We start from the raw sequence: 18,609 nt of genomic DNA on the forward strand, positions 1-18,609 counted from the left end.
TGGAGCCTGGGTACCAAGGTGCCAGATGCGTCAGGGGATACAGGGAGCCTGGGGGCCACAGTTGCTCCAATCCAGCCCCAGCTGCCTGGTGGTAGAGAAGCTAATGGGGTGCCCCAGGAGCCAGGTCTCGGGGGACCTGGGCCAGTGTGTGCAGAAGCACCAGGGAGGCCTGTGGGGGCCGGTGTTCCACCAGCTTGGGCATCTTCCTGCAGAGAGAGCCAGAGACCTCTTTCCTGCAGGACCTGACTCTGCCAGAGGACCTGCTGCTGAGCCATCTGTGGCGGCAGGTACCAGGGGGCAGGTGCTGTTCCGCAGGCTGGTTTTCAGTCCCTCGGGTGGGAGGCACTCTGAAGGAACCCCCTGCCCACCATGGGCACCAGGGTCCCTCCTTGGCAGGTCCCCAGCTCAGCTGAGGTCAGGGAGGAGGCAGACATCAGCCCCCCCGATGCCCCTCTGTGGGGGTTGACAACTCCAGGAGCCTCCAGGACCCCACCCTGGAGATGAGGCACCCCGTCCTCCCCACCTGCCCAGGACGCTGGGCAGGATGGCCGTGCTCCCACACCCCCAAACTGCAGTCCCAGCGGCAGGTGCTGGGGACATGCAATTCCCACCCCTAGAACCCTGCCTGCCAGGCCAGGCTTCTGAGTCTCTGGAGCGAAGGCCCCGGTGGCTGGGAGAGGGGACTTCGGCCTGCTGTGTCGGAAACCTTGTCCCCGGCTGTAGCCTACCTGTCCTCTCATACTTGCCACAGGCAGCTGGGCCCTGGCGTGGCCTGTTGGTGAGGGGACAGCAGCAGATGGACTGCAGCCTTCCCAGCTCAAAGGCCAGGTGCCCACAGGGCCGCCTGTGCCTCAGTCTCTCCAAATGGGCCCTGGGGCGGGGCTCCCAGAGCTACCTCTCAGGCGAGCAGTGGCCACTGTGATGGGAGGCTCCTGGGTGCTGACCTCAGCCCTGGACACAGCTCCCACCACAGCTGGTACATAAGGGGCCATGTGCTGCCAGCTGCTACCTCCTGCTGGGCCCCCTACCAAGCGGCCACTGTTGCTTTGTGTCCCCTTCAGAGGCAGGAACAGCCACAGGGCATCCTTCTGCCCAAGGAGGAGGTGAAGGCAAGAGCCAGAAGGGCAGCTGGTGGCGTGGACAATCAACCCCAGGCTCTGGAGCATTCTGGGGCCAGCCCCAGAGAACTGAAGACGGGGCCCACAGTTGGAGGGGATGACCACCACCTGGGTGCTTACCCCACCTCCACCCCCCTCCCCAACCTGCAGCTGGTCACCGGCTCTTGCTGCTGCCAGCTGGGTTCTAGCAGCAGGCCTGTTACACACTTGTAAATAGCTCCTGCCGGCCCTGGCCCTGCCCACCCCACAGGTGAAGCCATCTGTCTGGCAGGACAATGCCCACCAGGCGTCCGCTTCTCTGCATCTTGAATAAACTGCGCTGTGAACTGCCCTCAACTGCCCTGGTTCCTGTGCGGAGGATGGGGGGGGGGGGCTGTCTGTGCCGACCACAGGCCCCACGATGGGTCTCTGTGCTGAGCCAGGGGCCATGAGCTGAGTGGACATCTCAGGTCAGGTTCTGGAAGCCGGACCTAAACGTGGTGGTGTTTATTCAGAGACAGGGAAGGGCTGGCTGAGTGCCTTGGTCCCCTGGGGACAGTTCCCCAGGCAGATGGCCCACCTGGGGCTTTGTTTCTGGTTCTCAGTCCTTGTTGCCAGCTCCAGTGTGCAGCAGGGCAGGGGTCTGGGCAGGCCCAGGTGAGCTGGGGTCCATTAAGGTGAACAGTACTGTCCTCAGCTGTCCAGGTAGTAAAGCTTTGGGGTGGGTGATCCACAAGAAATCCCAAGACGGCTTCCGGTCAGGGAGTCTCTGGCTTCAGCAGTGACCCTTCACAGGGAGAGGTTCAGGAGACAGCGTGCCACTGGGGAACTTCGGGGAGGAGGGGCACGAGGCCAGGCTCCAGCCACCCAGCAGTGTTCCCTGCGGGACTGGGCAGTGCCCCACTCAGAGCTCCACACAGGCCCCTCTGAGGATGGCCCCTGAACAAGAGTAGCTCAGAGGTACCATGGCAGCCCAGCCAGCTGCAGAGGGGATTTCACCCTGGGGCCTGGCCATAGAGCACCTCTCACAGGCCCGTGGCTCCTCTGGATGAAAACACCTTTCAAGACCCTCCAACCCAGCCTCTACCTATCCCAGAGGACAGGGCCAGAAGAGACGGGGCACAGGGCCTAAGGACCCAGTCAGGCTCTGGGCAGGAGTGGCCAGCACATCCCCTGATCGCAGGGACATAGTCCAAGTGTGGCTAGAGTCTCAGGGCTTCTCTCTGGGAGCCAGTGACCTCAGCAGCCCAGAGTAGTTGTGAGACCACCGAGGTCTGTGGCAGGAGGTGGGCCAGAAGCTCAGGCTGGCCCCTGGGCCACATGATGCAGGCTGGGGGCCCACCTGGCTGAACCAACACAGTCAACAGGTCAGTCTTGCACCCCGACCCCTGGCCAGCACCTGGACCCAGGTGAACAGACAGACCAGCCCTTCCTGGGGAGCATGCATTCCTGCAACCAGGTTCACAGTGCCCTGAGCAGTGCCCTGAAGGAGGAAGGAGGTGGCACTGCCCCAGAGGCTCATGTCCAACCAGAGGCCATTGTGAGTGGAGGAGGGGACAGAACCCCAGGGAGCATCCAACCTCTCCACCCTATGTCCAGGCAGAGCCGAGACCACAGTGTGGGTCCTGCCAGCCCAGTGTCATGGGAAGACACCACGACCTGTAGCTGCCAATGAAGGAGAGAAGCACAGGTGGCCCCAGGTGCTGGAACCCAGATGGAATGCCAGCCTGGGGCACTCAGGTCCCCAGGGAGGAGCCAGAGGTGGTGGCATTAGGTGCTGCCTTAGACATGCAGGCCCAGGTCAGCCTGAGGAGGTAGCTGAGGTCCCTGGCAGCGCTGCCTGGGTCACCTGGCTGATGTCCCGCTCCAGCTCCTGTCCAGCTAACTGGAGGTCCTTGCGCTTCTGCCGAAGCTCCTCCCTAGCCTGCTGCAGCCGCTTGTTTGTGATCACATAGGCCCGGCTCTGCTGGTAGAGCTGCTCCTGCTGATCCTCAGGGTCCTCGGTCCTCCTGGAGGGGCCTGGCAGGTCTGTGGATGGACACAGAAGCCTCACTCACCAAGGAGCCCCAAATCACAGAATGTGATACCTATGGGCCTCCACGCACAGGGCAGCCACAGGTGGGCATCTGCATCTCTCCAAGCTAACTACATGGCAGATGCAGACGCTGTGGGCAGGAGGGAGCTGAGCTGGCTCCCTCCCTGGCTAGGAGAGACCTCTTGGTTTTCACCTTGGCAACAGACTGGTTGCAGAAAGGCCCACAGGAAAGCTCAACCCAGGCCACTGGGTTGGCCTCCCTGGGTGGGCTCCGATTTCTGTCTTCAGACTGGGCTCTTGGGCCTGCTCTCTCTGGAAGCCTGAGCTGCAACATGCCAGCTCCTGCAGATGCCTTGTGTGGTTCTGCAGCCACAGGACCCAGTGCTTCCAGAACAGCGAGTGTGGAGACACATTTCCCAGGGCCCCTTGCACAAGCAGCACATAAAACTCCCCTGCTCCCAGAAGGTACAAGACCATGGCTGCAGGACTGCAAAGGTCAGGTTTTGGGTACCATGTGACACGTCAGGACTCCTTCCAATCCTTCCTGTTCCTCACCTGCCCATAACCGTCTGGATTCCAGCTCCAACACCCACCGCAGGCCAGGGAACACTAGCGTTTGGTTACAGGTCACTTTTTCACCATTGTTTTAGATAAAAAGGGGGGAGGTCAGATGCAAACAGGATGGGACACGCAGAAGATGCCCTTTCCCTCCAGTGAGCCCCAGAGCGCCCCTTCACTCTCCCTTGAACATGGTGCACCTCAGCTCCTGTGTGTGCTAGGTGGAACCTAGGGCCTCACAGGTGCTTCTCCTGGATTGCACCCCGGCCCTTTTTATTTTGAGGCAGGGTCTTGCTAAATTGCCAAGTTTGGCTGGAACCTGCGACCCTTCTGCCTCAGCCTCCTGAGCTACTGGGATAGGCTAACTGGTGTGCAGGCACAGGGGAGTGCCCCACAGTTCTGCAGGTCTGTTCTGACCCCTGTCGACAGTGAGAGCAGCTACTGGCCCAGGAGTGGAAAAACTGGCTGTGTACCTAAAAACTTTTTTTACGGACACTGAAGATGACTTCACGTCACTTCCACATATCTCAAAATATGCTCACCCCCACTGAAACACGTGATCTGCGATGTGGCTCAGGGTAGAGCGACTGCCTAGGTGCAAAAAGGCCCTGGGGTCCATCCCCAGCATGAAAAAAAAAAAAAAAAAAGTGGAGATCCTTTCCTGGCTCCCGGCCTTAGCGGACAGGCGGCGCGGGCGGTGTGCTCGTGCAGACCCCGCCTCTCCCGCTGGGGCCCGGGACCGTCCCTCCCCTCTCAGGCCGGACTCTTTCTACCTTCCGGGGCCAGCGCGGTGAAGACGGGGTCCTGGGCCCGCGCTCCTCGCACGTCCTCCAGGATCTGCGCCACCGTGGGGGGCGCCGGGCGGGTGGGCAGCACCACGCGCTTCTTGGCCTTGGAGCCCATCCCTGGAGGCGGGAGAAGGGAGCACTGACCGGGCGTCCACCCCTCGCTTGGCGCGGACCGTTCCTCCCGCTCCGACAACTCGCACGCACCCGCCGCCGCCCTGCCGCGCCCTCCGGGGCCGCCCAGCTCTGGCCTTCCCTTCGCGCGACACCGCGGCTCGGCACCGCCGGGTTCCGCTCGACCCTGACCTCCGTCTCCCCGCGGAACCCTGGCCGCCCACCTCCACCGCCCGGGAACGCTCCTGCCGGCGCCGGAGCCGCCACTACCACAGCACTTCCGCTTCCGGTCGGAGCTCCGACCGACCCCACTCGCGATGCGCGCTTCCGGCCTCCTCGGACTCTGGCTCTCAGCCAGAGCCCACCCCTTCTTAAAGGGGCGGCACCCTGGAGGATGCCGGTGTGATCTGAGACCGAGAGCGACTGGAAGTGATGGGAGTGAGTGGAGTTTCCTCTGCTGGGTGACAGATCATCTGGAACTCGGGTTTGTCACTGGGGGTAGAGCCCAGGGCCAAAGTATCCCAGAGCCCCACCCCAGCCCTTTAGGAGACAGGGTCTCCTCCTGCCCAGCCTCCTGAGTCACTGGACGACAGGCCGGTGCCTACAGGCTGGCTGGCCTCAGATTTCTACAACCTCCTCCCCACCTGGGCCGGTGAGGGCTGGGTTGGAGAACAAAAGCAGCAGAGGGAGGATGTTGTGTTTAAACAGCTTTATGAAGAGGTAATTTACACACCACGAAGTTTACTCACCTAGTGTCTGTAGTGGTTCTAATTCAGGGTTTGGGTGCTGGTTTTTTTGTTGTGTATTCAGAGTCCTGCAGTCACCCCCACAGTCTGGTTCCAGAACATTCTCATCATCCCAGAAGAAAGCCTGTCCCCATGAGCAGTCACCCACTCCCCAGCCTAGCTCCTGCACCCATGATTCACATCCAGTCTCTGGACTCGCCTGTCACTGTCACACACTGTGGCCTTGTGTGTCTGGCTCTCAATGAGCATGAGGTCCTCAGGTCCATCCATACTGCAGTGTGTGTCCCCTGGCTCCTGCCCTGGCTGAGGGACACTCCAGGAGATAGACATTGTGTCTGTGCATTGTGGAGCTGGCCGCAGTCTGGCTGTGGGAACCACGCTGCTGTGAGCGCGAGGGGTTTCTGTGGGGTGTTTGGTGTTCACGCCTCCGAGTGAAACCGCTGGGTCGGAGGCCAACTCGTATTCGTCTGTGTACTTGCCAGACTGATTTCCAAGGTGATGCCCAGCTGGCTGGCATAGGGGCTCACCACGTGGTGCAAGAGAAGGCTCAGGAGGAGTGTGGGCTGGAGAGGCCTTGGCCCGGGATGGGCCGCTCAGCATTCGCAGCCTGTGAGCGTCACTTGCCACCTTGAACCCCGCCCCAGGTCCCCAGAGCCCGGACTGCTGGCCAGGGGCTGATTCCTCCTTTGTCGTCCGCTGATCCTCAGGGCTGACGTCAGGAAGGCAGTTTCCCTATGCAGTGCAGGGCTGGGGGGACCCCAACCAGGCCCGCCCTGCCCCAAAGGACACCCAGGCTTGGCACCTTTGACTCAACCTTTATTTGTGAACTCTGAGGTCGAACGTGGTGCTCGGGGCTGCTTGGACCCAACAGGGAAGGACCCGTGGCTGTAGTCTGACTTCTGCTCACCCCACCTCATCCCACCCCACCCCTGCACCAAGACTTCTCTTTCTCTCACTCGGAGCTGCTGGGTCCAGGCCACAGGGTTCCATGCAGCCCACACCCTGGCCAGTGACTGTGGGTGGCCAGCCAAGGCTTTCTGAGGCAGGGCAGTAGTGCCCACTTGGGCCCAGGCGGAGATGGCTTTCCGTGCTCCCAGACGGACATCCCCAGGTCCCAGCAGCAGCTGGGGCTGGGGTGGTGGCGGGCAAGGCCCCCAGCACCGGGAGCCCAGCCCACAGTGGGCAGCTCTTGGACGCTGCCGAGGAGGGGACCTCTGCTCACAGGCCACAGTCAACAGGACCAATACCAGGGCTTGGGCCTGGCAGCGGCAGCAACAGCTGGAGCCGGTGGTGTCCAAGGGCTGCTGGTGGCCACTGGGGATGGCGGCCCTGAGCAGGAGCCCTGCTGCTCATCCAGAGTGTGGGGCGGGGGGCAGGCGGTACAGTCATGTGCAGAGCCGCCCCGGCAGGTGTAGCACGAGGCGTGGCAGCCGGAGCACACTCGGAGGGCAGGCGTGGCCGCACGCCCAGGCCCTGCGGTCACTGCCGGCTGGGTGCTGCTGAAGTACCTGGGCGGGCAGTAGGAGAGGCAGAGGTGGCCCAGGATGTAGGCAGGGCCGTCACATTCTGCACGAGGGACACAGACGCGGAGGGTGTGAGGTGCTGCCTGCCTTGTGGGCCCACCTGCCGCCAGCCCACCCTGGGCCGCACACGCACACTGACCACCCCTGCGGCCGACGCCTCCCAGCAACTGGACCATGCGGCGCTGACCACTCACCCTGGCACAGCCCCTCTGTGTCCCGCTGCACACACGCACTGCTGGTCACCTGGGGGTCTGAGGGCCGCTCCATCATGTCCTCAGCTGTCCCGTAGAGCAGCAGCGTGTAGCGGTACAGTGTCCCTGGGCAGGGGTCACGGTGGCATGGGGAGGGGAGAGAGTGTTGGGGCCTAGTGCTCCAGGCCCTGGCCCCCTCTGCTCAGCCACTGCCACCCAGAGCCCAGACCAGATGGCTTGATGAGCACCCCTGTGTGCAGGGCCTGGACTTGGCCTCCCCAGGAAGGGGACCCCTGCTGACCCGGGGCCGCTGTGGCAGTGGGGTAACCGAGGTGGGGTTGGACGGTGGAGCCCCCAACCTCAGCCCCGGCTCTCACCGGTGTTGAAATAGTAGCCCTTGTTCTCCAGGCCCAGGATCCACAGGCCCTGCGGGTCCTCGTCCCAGAAGTGGGTGGACATGAAGATCCAGTTGTTGTAGCCTTGGCCGCTGACATCCAGGGGCCTGGGCAGGTGGCAGCAGGGGGAGAAGGGCCCCTCTCAGGCGGGCTTGGGGTCTCGGGGCCAGAGCCCCCTGGGAGGGCCTCCAGAGGGCGGCAGTGGCTACCCGGGGCCCGGTGGGTGGGGGTGGGCACACACCTGATGGCCACCAGCGTGGAGCGGGTGCCCATGGGGCTGGTGAGAGAGATCTCCAGGTCCCCGCGGCGGCTGTAGGACAAGGACAGCTGCACCTGCACGTGCTCCAGGGAGCGGATGTAGTTGTGGCGGCCGGCACAGGCGGACACCTCCTTCTTCACGTGCATCCGGGGCAGGATGGGGCTGCAGGGGCGAGGACCCTCCAGTTGGCCCCCTGTGGGGTGGGCGCCAGCAGGAGGGTCTGGTATCCAAGATGAACCACCCTCTCCTTTTACAAATGGGCGAAGGCCTTAGGGCTTGCCTCCCTGGGGCTCCCGCTCTCAGGTGGTGGTGGCTGGTGTGGGGGCGGGGAAGGGGGAGGTATGCACAGTGTGCAGGGCCTTGGAGGGGCCTCCCTCACGTGGGGACATGCACAACCAGGATGGCACATTTCTTCTGGGGCTGTGTGGGCAGCCAGGTGCGAGCCATGTCCACCAGTAGCCCAGCGTCCAGCAGCCCGTAGCCGTAGTGGTGGCTCACTGTGTGGAGAGGTGGCGTCACTTTCCTGGTGGGCACAGCATTCCCGCCCCGACGGGCCCCATCGCACCTCGGCGCCCCACGCCATTGACCCTCCAGTCTTCGGCCTGCAGCTGCGCCGGCCTGGACGCACGGACCACCAGGTGCTGCATGTCCCTCCAGCTCAGAAACGGGCTGCAGGGGGAGGGCAGGGGCAGTGAGCAGGGGGCTGGGCCTGCGGCCAGGTGGTGGGCAGGGCCCCCACCGTCACCTACTTGGCCTCCAGAGCCAGGGCGATCATGCCTGCGGCCAGCGGGGCCGAGGCGGAGGTGCCGGTGTGCTTGTCTGTGCACTGGTGGTGCAGATCCGTGGTGACCTGGGGACAGGCGGAGGACGCAGCCCTTGTTCACAGGTACCAAGAACTGCACTCAGAAAGCGCTAAAAAGCACACCACGTGGCCACCGGTGTCATCCCAGCCTGGGCAACTTGAGGAGACCCTGAGTCGAGATTCACGTCTTGGACGTGGCTCAGGGCAGAGTGCTCCCTGGCTGCGGGGCCTGCCTTCCATCCCAGGGCCACCGAAGATAAAGGGGCAGAGCGCCAAGGTCTCGAGGCACAGGTCAGAGGGCACGCCAGGCTCAGGTGTGGGGCGGTGCACCCAGGGAGCTGTCCCTCCCTGGGCCACGGGGAAGGTGGCCCAGCGGTCAGAGCAGGAGGACTGGGTGCCCACCTCGGGAGCCCTGGGAAGGTGGAGAGGGAAGTCCTGCAGAGGCGCTGGAAGGCAGCCCAGCGGCCCGAGGCGGGGTTGGAGCGGCTGCCTCAGAGCCGGGGGCCTCGGCGGTGGGGTCAGGGAGGGTCACGGGCACTCACAATCTGCGGGTCGGTGACCACCCCGCTGCTGTAGGTGGTGGTGAGCGTGGAGGCGCAGGCCTCGCTGTACCAGGGCACGCGGCCCTGCTTGGTGGTGCTGCCCACGGACAGCGTGTGGATGCTGTTGGTGTAGCCGTCGCAGTTGCAGTTGTCATAGTGCAGGCCACCGTTGCCTGAGGCCCAGACGAAGAGTGTGCCCAACCCGCCGCGGCCCTGTGGGGAGGGACGGGGCAGGGCATTGGCCTGGCACCCAGGCCTGGCCCTCACCGGGTGGGCGCTGCTCACCTTGGTCACACCCAGCCGGAAGGCCTCCCGAGTGAGGATGCCTGGGCCGTCCACCGTGCGGCCGTCGTCCTCGGGGCCCCAGCTGGCACTGTAGATGTGGATGTGCTGAGGCTGCAGGCTCAGCGACTGGGCCTCCACGACGTCCGTGATGGTGCCATCCAGCATGCGCACGCCTGCGTGGGGGGCGTGGGCCTCTCCACCAGCCGCCCGCCAGGCCTGCCGCCCACCGTCCCTTTCCCTGGGGGCTCCGCCCGTGCCCTGCACTCTGGGGCCGGCACTGCGCAGCCGTCAAGGCCTGTGTGCCCACATGTCCCAGCCTGACCCTCCCCTCTGTCCTGGGCTGTGCCCTAGGGGACCTGGCGTACCTCCAATCCGGGCGTTGAAGGCGACACCCGCCCCGCAGAAGTGGTTGTTGGCTATGGCGGCCACCTCCCCAGCACAGCGCGTGCCATGCCTGGTGCCAGGGCCAAGAAGTGCACCCATGAGAGCCCACCTGGCCCTGTGGACAGTGGGTCCCCTCACCCACAGGACCAGGACTCACCGGTTCTCATCACTGGGCGTGTAGCGAGGCTGGGGATCCGGGTCATAGTCGTTGAAGTCGTAGCTGGCCAGGGGGTCCTGGAGGCAGGTGGGGACAGGAGAGGGTCTGAGGCATCCCTGGGGCGGGGCCAGCCTTGAATCTGGGGCAGCCCCCATTAGCCACCCAGGGTCTCACATAATTGGCCCAGAGATCCGGGTGGTCCTTCTCGATGCCATCGTCCAGGATGGAGACCACGACCCCCTGCCCCGTCAGGCCCTGGCTCCAGACCTGCAGGATGTTCAGGTCCGGCTGCACCTGGGTATTCTGCATCAGGAGGGGTCTGGTCAGCGGGGCTCTGGCTGGCCCTGCCTGTCCGCCTGCCCCAGCCCAGCTGCTCACCATGTACCACTGCTTGGAGAACCAGGGGTCCGAGGGCTCCGCAAAGGAGCGCTTGAAACGCCGCCGCAGCGTCTGCTGCTCAAACCACTGTACCTGGGGACACAGAGGGACCCTTCAGGGCTTATCCCTGGGGCCTTTCAGGTGGGGGAGGGTGGACTAGAGGACTGTGGACCTCTGGGGAGGTTCTGTGTCTGTTGGGGCTGCTGCTCCTCAGGCCCATCTCCTCTGTCCTCTGTCTGCCCAAAGCTCTCAGAACACCTACTCTTAGGTCCCACAGACCCATGGCCAAAACTGAGGATGAGTGGAGCCTCTCTGATCCCAGCTGCCTCTTCCTCCCTCCCACATTTAGATCCTTGTGTCAAGGTCCCCCTGGGTCCCTCAGCATCACTTCAAAAAACAGCCACTTTTACCTCCCCATCCAAAATGACCACACCCTTTTCTTTTCTGGTTCTCCATTTCCCTGTCCACTGCCCACAAGCCCTACCTGTCTAGACAACTACCAGCCTCCTTACTGCTCACTAACAATGGTTGCCTTCTTGTTCCAAGAGCCTGTGAATCCATTTCCACCCCAGGACCTTTGCACATACCATTATGCTCTTTTTCTGGCTTTTGCCATCCCTGCTTCTTACCTTCTTGGTACCCCCCAACTCAGCTCATATTCCCAGCCCCCATCTCAGTGGTCTGGGCCATCTTTTTCTGGCTGCTCAGCTCCAGATTTGGGAACTGGCCCTGATTTCTCTCTCTCCTCCTGATTTCTTCCAATCCATCTGCCAGCCCTGGCTGCTCTCCTGCAAACTATGTATAGGTCACATCTTTCAGTCCCCAATGCTATGGGCAAGCAGCCCTCCAGGGCAGCCCACCCCACTTCACAGCACCCAGGGCTCCACAGGAATCCATCCTAATTCTTCATCTGGGCATCTGAGACCTTTTCTTGATAGGACAGGGACTGATTGGAAGCAGACACCCCTCTGAGCCCCCAGATCACTGGGCAGTTTTGGCTTCCTACTCTGCAATTGTTTTCATGCTGGTCAAATGGGCCATTTCCCATCTCTCCATCCTGAGGTGGGGAGAAAGGAAGGACCATTCATCCCTTCTTACCAGAGCGTTTGGGGCCCCTCATTTTTTAGGAAGGAAGAGGGAGTGGCCATAAGTGCCTACTCTGTACCAGGTCCTGGGGGTGGCATGCTCACACAGACCTCCTCATCTGGTCCCCACTGTGGGGACCAAGTGGAAACCGAATTGCTGAGTTGGTGACTTGCTAGAGGCCACACGGCCACCATGGCAACCACAAGAATAACAGAAGGCAGCTGGTTGGCCCCAGGTGGCTGAGACCAAGACAAGTAGCCTCCCAGATCAGACTCACCTTGGGGTCTTTCTTCAGGCGGAGGCGGTGGCCCCAGTGGGGAGTCAGGGACTGCTGGGCCACGCCCCGGTGCCGGAGGTGGAAGTACTGCCCGTCAGGGAAAATCTGGAAGCGTGCCCCAGCCGCTCTGCTGGGACCGGCTCCCTGATGGAGGCACTCCCACCCCAACCCGGCCGGCCCCCTTGCTTGCATGCTCCCAACCAGGGGCCCAGGTGGAAGCTTCTGGGAGTCCCAGAATCTAAGGTGACCGTGGCAGGGGTATGCTGGGGGTTCTTGATAATTGGGGGGCCTTGGGGACCCGGGTCCTTTTTGTTGGGGTCTGGGGTCGCCCAGCCCCACACTTCCTATCCAAATGGGTCCCACCCACCTGCCCCAGGTTGACGAAGCCAAATTTGCGTGCCAGGCGCTCGACCTCCTGGTAACCCTGTGTCACCCGCACGGCCCAGCTGCCGACGTAGATGGGGGCCGGGGCCGTGGCCCAGGCCACAGCCAGGGGGCGGACGAAGCCCAGGCTCAGGGCCAGGGCCAAGGACAGGCGCAGACAGAGCGCAGTCGGGGCTGGCCGCATGGCGGGGGCGGGACCGGGGGCGGGGCCTCCGGAAAGCCCCTCCCTCTGGCCAAACCGCCTAGTCGGCCCGGCGCCCGCCGGACTGCCGGCGCCATAGCAACCCGAGGGCTTCAACTCCCAGGGGGCCTTGCGGTTCCCCCAAGTGGGGCGGGAAGGCCCGACAGAAGCCGTAGGAGGGTCCGCGTGTCCACAGACCTAAGCCCTCTGGAGCCTCCGTTTCCTCATTTGTACGCGGACCCAACTCCGGCCCACGGGAGCAGGTTCATTGTTGCCTAGGGGAAGGGGAAGCCGCCTTTATTTGGCCCCACCCACTTTCTTCACACCCCTTCCTCGAAAATCAGCTCCGTCTCCTGTCCTCTCCAACCAGAAGTGTTTCTCTGGGTAAGTCCCGCCTCCTCTCTTAACCCCGCCCTATCCCGAGCTCACCCCGCCTCCCCTCTACTCAGCCCCGCCCCTGTCTGGCCTCGTCCATCGTCTCTGGCCTGTCTCTGGCCCTAACACCCGCGCTGCCCTCTCCTCTCTTAGCTCCACCCTCCTCAGCGATGCAGCCAATAATCCCCGGCCCTGACGCCACACCTTCCAACCAGCTACGTTCCACTCCTGCTCGGCCAATCAGCGCCCTCTGCCTCCGCGCCCCGCCCCCCCGCGGCCGCCTCCTTTCCACTCCGTCCGCCTCCGGCCAGAGGGCCATGCGGCGGGGGAGAGGGGGCAGGCCCCTTCTCCTTTGTCCGCCCTGCCCTCCCATTGGCCGGAGCGGGGGGACAGGGGCGGAGCCCGGAACAGGGGAGGAAACCAGCAGCCTGGGGGCGGAGCCGGGCAGCCCTAGCGGGGGCCAGGCTGCTCGCGCTCGGCGGGGCCGGTGCGTGGGGCAGCAGGCAAGCTCCAGCTCGAGCTGCCAGCCCCGGGCCCGCCGGTGCCATGGACGGCCTGCGCCAGCGCTTCGAGCGCTTTCTGGAACAGAAGAACTTTGTCACCGAAGCGCTCGGAGCGCTCGAAGCCAAGATCGGTGTCGAGAAGCGGTATCTGGCCGCGGGTGAGCCGTCGGGGCGCTTGCCCCATTGCACTGACGGGCACACTGAAGCGCTGGGCATCGAGACCTGACGCTTCTCCGACTGGCCCCGGCTGCGGGGTCCGGTCCGGGAGAGGCGCGCGTCCCGCTGCTCAGCATAGAGACCCAGATCCTGGGGAGGGAGAGGGTCTGCCTGCAGCCCCTGCCCTGTGCCCGCCCAGCGACCTTGAGTGAGGGCAACTCTGGGCCCCTGCAGTGCTCCCCTGTAGCCGTGGTCCCAACAGTTCTCTGCCCCTTCCGTCGGGGCCTTGGGCACTTGCCAGGCTGAGTCCAGTTCTTCCAGTTGCCTAACTCGGTGTGGGGGCAGTCTTGATGCCAATGACCTATGTGTCTGTCCCAACTCCTTCCTGAGTGGACCCGAACCTGGCAGTGGGTACAGACACTTTCCCGTTTGTCCGAGGGGAAGCCCAGGTCCTCCTCCGGAAGCCCTCTTCCTGTACCCCAGTTCCTGACTTACTCTCCTGTCCTTATTACGTGTTGAGTTGGGTTGTGGAGAGCTGTGTTGGTTCCCTGGGCAGGAAGAAGCCGCACACACGACTGTAGCTCCATTCCATTTCCATTGCCCCTTTTCAAACCTGTGCAGTAGGTCTATGGTCAGTGCTCAAGTGCCCTTCTCCCCCTTTTGTAGTACTCACAGGTCCACTGCCTTTTCCAGGAGACCCTCCCCCTGGACCACAAGGACACTTGTCTGGTCTTGAGGCCTCCGCAGGGAGGGCTGTGCCCCATTCTTTGATCACCTTTTGTGGGCAGATTCTGGAGACCACCTTCCTCCCATTTTCCCACCAGCTGGGGGATTCCCCTGCAGGCAGCTCAAGGAGGGTCTGAAATCCTCGTCCAGACCCTGGACGCCCGCCAGTGCCCAGCCCCCCACCCCAGCAATTCAGCCAGGTGGCACATGTGTGCTGTGCCTGCCCAGTGCAGGTCCCAGCCTCTGCCCTGGCTTTCCACAGGCCTTGCTTGTCCCAGTGGGTGGGGAATGTAGGTCATAGAGCACTTGAGGGGAGGGGGCTGGGTATCTTCAGGGAGAAAACTGAGGCACAGGGAGGCAGGGACTGGGGGAGGCTGCCTCTGTCTGGAGTATGGCCCCCCTCCCTGCCCCAACCCCATCTGTTGATCTCTGGGTCCCTTCCCCCCCCACAACCCTGATGTCCAAGGTCATCCTTTCATTGCTGAGACTGCAGGTTTAAAGGGATTTAGGAGCAAGAGCCCCTCCTTCCCCACTAGCAAACCCAAGGAAGGAGTCCTATCCCCCTTGAGCCTCACCCAGATATAGGGAACATTGAGCCTCACCGACCCCAGATGGCCAAATTCCATGCCCCCGGTGACAGATAAGACAATTCAGAGGAGGCAGTGACCTAGAGGTCACATGGCCTTTTGGGGCCACCTGGGTCCCTGTCTGACTGCTCTGACTTCTGGACCTGGAGGACAGAGGCTAATGCAGGTGGAGGAAAGGGTGGGGTGATCTGGTGCTCTGCCCTTTGGTCCAGAAGTGGCCTCTATCTCTCTGCCGATAACAACCTCAGGGAAGGAGGGAGGAAGCTGTCCAGGGGCTCCAAGGTTCCTTGTGTGCCCTTGGGAAGCTGCTCCCCTGGCCTCAGAGACGAAAGAGATAAGGCAGAGGAGGCCCTGAGGCTGGCACAGTGGGCGCTTGGCAGATGCCACAGTCATTACTCTTTTCAGAATCAAGCTCAGGATTGTGGCTGAGTTCCTGTCCCCCTCCCTCATTTGTCTTTGAACCTCCATTGCTGGGAGTATGTTTTAGTGGCCAGAAGGTGTAGGAAGCAAGGGTCCCCTGACCCACAGCCACCTAGGTGGGAGCCACCACCCCCACTGCAGGTGGGAGTGAGACTCCACAGGAAAGGCTTGCCGCAGGTGGCAGGGAGAGGAACAGGCTCCTCCAGCTCTGGGAAGACCTGGGTTCTCAGAGGGGCCGACACTGCCCCATGCGTATTTAGCCTTGTCTGGGGACATTTGTGGTTGTCCCACTGGAAGCTCCTGGCCGGGAGTGAGTGGAGGCCAGAGGTGCTGCTCAGCACTGTGCAGGGCCCAGGACAACCACTCCAGTGAATGGACTGTGCCCGCATCCGCAGGGTGGAGCCTTTACACAGGTCCTAGCCACTCAGCTCTCCCAGCTCCCCAGGGATCACATTTTTCGGCATCACTCGGATTCAAGCACTGCCTTCCTACTCCCAGCACCTCCCACAGGACCTGGAATGAAGTTCTTAGAATTGCAGATGGTCACTTATTCACTCAACCAATGCTCTCTGGGCAACTGCTTTGTGTTCACTCCACAACTGAGCCCTGGTTCAGAGCCAGGGTCCCTGCCTGCCCTTGGGGTGCTCATAGCACCCCACCATTTGCACGCATACACCTCAGGGCTAGTGGCCCTGGGGCTGCATGAGCGCCCCACTGGCGGCTCGGGCATCCTGGAGGCATCGCTGGGGCTCTGGCAGGAGGTGCTAGCCTCCGGGTGCTACCGGATGGTCCCTGTCCTCCTGTAGGAGTCGTCATTCTGCTAAGTTTGTACCTTCTGTTCGGCTACGGGGCATCTCTACTGTGCAACCTGATCGGATTTGTATACCCCGCATATGCTTCGTGAGTGCCCTGGCTGCCCCGTGGGAGGGGAGCCTGGGGGGTGCACGTGGCCCCTGAGCCTCCTGCGCCTCCCGCAGAGTCAAAGCCATCGAGAGCCCAAGCAGAGACGACGATACCGTGTGGCTCACCTACTGGGTGGTGTACGCTGTGTTCGGGCTGATGGAGTTTTTCAGCGACCTACTCCTGTTTTGGTTCCCTTTCTACTACGCGGGCAAGGTGGGGGGCCGGCCCCTTCTGGGGACCCCAGGACAAGCAGGTCACCCACCCTGGGGAAGAGAGGGCAGCCAAGAGTCCAGGGTGTGTGGGGTCTGGGGCCTGCCTCCAGGCTGGACAGGGACATGGACCGTCCCAGGGGCTATCTGAGGGTGGAGGCCCAGTTCCTGCCCAGGTGGGTGTCTGGCAGGGACACTGAGGGACAGGCCCCAGTGTGACGGCTGTGCCCTGCAGTGCGCCTTCCTGTTGTTCTGCATGACGCCGGGGCCCTGGAACGGGGCTCTAGTCCTGTATCATCGCGTGGTGCGTCCAGTGTTCCTAAAACACCACGCGGCCGTGGACAGCGCCGTGAGCCAACTCAGCGGCCGAGTCCTGGACGCGGCAGGCGGAATAGCCAGGGACGGTAGGTGCTGGGGCCGGGGTCGGCCTGCTGCCTCCCATCCTGCCTCCCCTGGGCCTCGGCCACTCTCTGGAGTCTTCACCACGCCTCTGGGGCTCCCCTCACACACCTCTCTCTTGCATGCTCTCGGGAACCAGTGCTTCAGGCCCTGGCCCGCGGCCGGGCGCACGTCACCCCAGTGCCGGCAGCGGAGCCTCCGGTGGCCCTGGAAGCCCCCCGTAGGTACCCGGGGCGGGCAGGGCCGGTGCATGCCGGTGGCACTCATGTACATTGGACGTGCGTGTGCCTGCGTGTGAGTGTGCGCACCCTGTGTGCCAGCGTGCTGTGAGCAGGCGCTGTGCGTAGGACATGTGTCCTCAACTGTCCCTGTGCCCACACGGGAGTCAGCGGGCACAGGGTGGATGTGTGTGCCCGACTGCCTGGGTGACCACCTGGCCCCTGAAGGAGCTGACTCTATCACCAACGGCCTAAGTCCTGCTCCCAGCAGCTGGGCAGAGCCCTAGGGGTGGTGGACGGGATCACCCAACTGCCCCTCCCTGCCCTCTCCACAGCCAAGGCAAGCCAGAGCCCGCAGCTGAAGGACAAGTGAAGCCACCCTCCAGCTCTGGCACGGACCAGTCCAGCAAGAAGGGGCGCGCACCAGGCACCCAGCTCCCCACACCAGGCACCCAGCACCCCACAGCAGGCACCCAGCTCCCCACACCAGGCACCCAGCACCCCACAGCAGGCACCTACCACCCCACAGCAGGCACCCAGCACCCCACGTCAGGCATCCACCAATCCACATCAGGCATCCACCACTCCATATCAGGCACCCAGCACCCCACAGCAGGCACCCAGCACCCCACATCAGGCATCCACCACTCCACATCAGGTACCCAGCACCCCACAGCAGGCACCTACTACTCCATATCAGGCACCCAGCATCCCACAACAGGCACCTACCACTCCACATCAGGCACCCAGCACCCCACAGCAGGAACCTACTACTCCACATCAGGCACCTACCACCCCATAGCAGGCACCCTGCACTCCACAGCAGGCACCTACCATCCCACAGCAGGCAACTACCAGTCCACATCAGGCACCCAGCACCCCACAGCAGGCACCTACCACCCCATAGCAGGCACTCTGCACTCCACAGCAGGCACCTACCACTCCACAGCAGGCACCCACCACCCCATGGAGCCCTCTACAGATTCCCAGGCAGAGCCTCGTGCGGGGCACTCAAGTCCCATCGGGCCCACCGGGAGCCCCCTCTCTGCTACCTCCACAGAGTCTCACTCGCTGACCACCCCCAGCTCCATGTCCCAGGGCCAGGCAGTCTCTGGCTCTACCAGTGGCTCCCAGGTGGCCAGAAAGACACAGATTCAGCCCCAGCCGCGCACTGGCTTCTCCAACTCGGCCCCGGTGCCCTCCCCGCAGGCCGTGGGGTCCTCAGGGACCGGGCGGGGCCCCAGCACCACCTCCAACCAGGACCCGTCCCTTGGCCAGTCTCCTAGTAGCACCACCACCCCCTCGCAGCCCCCCAGCAAGCTGCCCAGCAGGCCCGGCAACACAGCCTCCAAGGGCAGCTTCCGGCAGCAGAAGGAGGCTGCCACCAGCACCTCGGGACCCAGGTCGCCCGTCCCCTCCCACTCCGAGTCCTCACTGGAGTGCTCCGAGGAGTCCACCACTGAGATCACCTACAGCTGGCCACACTGCCGACACCAGCTGACCTGCCGCCGGCCCTGCTGGCTCCTGAAACACCTGGCCTACTAGGCACCAGCTGGACATGCCCAATAAAGTTCCGGCCCCAGCTTGCGAGTGTCTGCTGCGCCGGTGCGGGGTGCGAGTGCCCGCTGTGCAGAGCAGCTGCTTCACAGGGCGCAGGTGGCAGGACAGCCAGCGCCCCCCCCCAGGCAGGTGCAAGCCCGGACCCCTCCTGTGTCCCCGTGTCTCGGGCCTGTGGTCAGCTGCATCCGCATGCCCACTCTTCATTTAAAAACAAAACAAGATTTCTCCAGAGCAAAGAAGCGGCGGGTGTGCCCCGGCCTGGCCGCGGTCCCCCAAGAAGTGTGGGAAGGGGACGCCAGGAGACTCCCACACAGCGAGGACCGGAGGGCAGGGGAGGGGAGCAGCTGCTGAGTGCACACCTGGGACTTTCCTGC

The 18,609-nt window shown here is 63.4% G+C and overlaps 3 protein-coding genes across 5 annotated transcripts; 1 reads left to right on the forward strand and 2 right to left on the reverse strand.

Moving 5' to 3' along the window:
- Nucleotides 1-1,895: 1,895 nt before the first annotated feature.
- On the reverse strand, nucleotides 1,896-4,938 carry LOC308646053 (UPF0449 protein C19orf25 homolog). 3 transcript variants are annotated; one of them, XM_081288588.1, is made up of 4 exons: nucleotides 4,814-4,938; nucleotides 4,464-4,595; nucleotides 3,688-3,762; nucleotides 1,896-3,125 (listed from the first exon to the last, which is right to left on the reverse strand). In XM_081288588.1, the coding sequence occupies exons 2-4, from the start codon at nucleotides 4,591-4,593 to the stop codon at nucleotides 2,899-2,901; spliced, it is 432 nt and encodes a 143-aa protein (XP_081144714.1). In that variant the 5' UTR covers nucleotides 4,594-4,595; nucleotides 4,814-4,938; the 3' UTR covers nucleotides 1,896-2,898. The 3 variants fall into 3 exon arrangements, with proteins under 3 accessions (XP_081144714.1, XP_081144712.1, XP_081144713.1); XM_081288586.1 differs by having other exon boundaries at nucleotides 4,683-4,815; XM_081288587.1 differs by lacking the exon at nucleotides 3,688-3,762 and having other exon boundaries at nucleotides 4,683-4,815.
- A 563-nt stretch (nucleotides 4,939-5,501) lies between these two features.
- PCSK4 (proprotein convertase subtilisin/kexin type 4) lies at nucleotides 5,502-12,889 on the reverse strand. The gene is given in 17 exon segments (XM_081283697.1): nucleotides 5,502-6,659; nucleotides 6,662-6,901; nucleotides 7,053-7,175; nucleotides 7,427-7,551; nucleotides 7,686-7,865; nucleotides 8,083-8,200; nucleotides 8,269-8,372; nucleotides 8,453-8,553; nucleotides 9,048-9,260; nucleotides 9,333-9,505; nucleotides 9,698-9,786; nucleotides 9,874-9,950; nucleotides 10,048-10,176; nucleotides 10,252-10,344; nucleotides 11,615-11,719; nucleotides 11,982-12,454; nucleotides 12,759-12,889. Coding segments are annotated over 16 exon segments (2,586 nt in total). The 5' UTR covers nucleotides 12,183-12,454; nucleotides 12,759-12,889; the 3' UTR covers nucleotides 5,502-6,144.
- A 57-nt stretch (nucleotides 12,890-12,946) lies between these two features.
- Nucleotides 12,947-17,211, forward strand: REEP6 (receptor accessory protein 6). The gene is made up of 5 exons (XM_081283698.1): nucleotides 12,947-13,215; nucleotides 15,753-15,846; nucleotides 15,924-16,062; nucleotides 16,294-16,462; nucleotides 17,011-17,211. The coding sequence occupies exons 1-5, from the start codon at nucleotides 13,101-13,103 to the stop codon at nucleotides 17,046-17,048; spliced, it is 555 nt and encodes a 184-aa protein (XP_081139824.1). The 5' UTR covers nucleotides 12,947-13,100; the 3' UTR covers nucleotides 17,049-17,211.
- Nucleotides 17,212-18,609: the final 1,398 nt, after the last annotated feature.

The sequence above is a fragment of the Spermophilus citellus genome (assembly GCF_964194105.1).
Source record: "Spermophilus citellus genome assembly, chromosome: 3".
Taxonomy (NCBI): domain Eukaryota; kingdom Metazoa; phylum Chordata; class Mammalia; order Rodentia; family Sciuridae; genus Spermophilus; species Spermophilus citellus.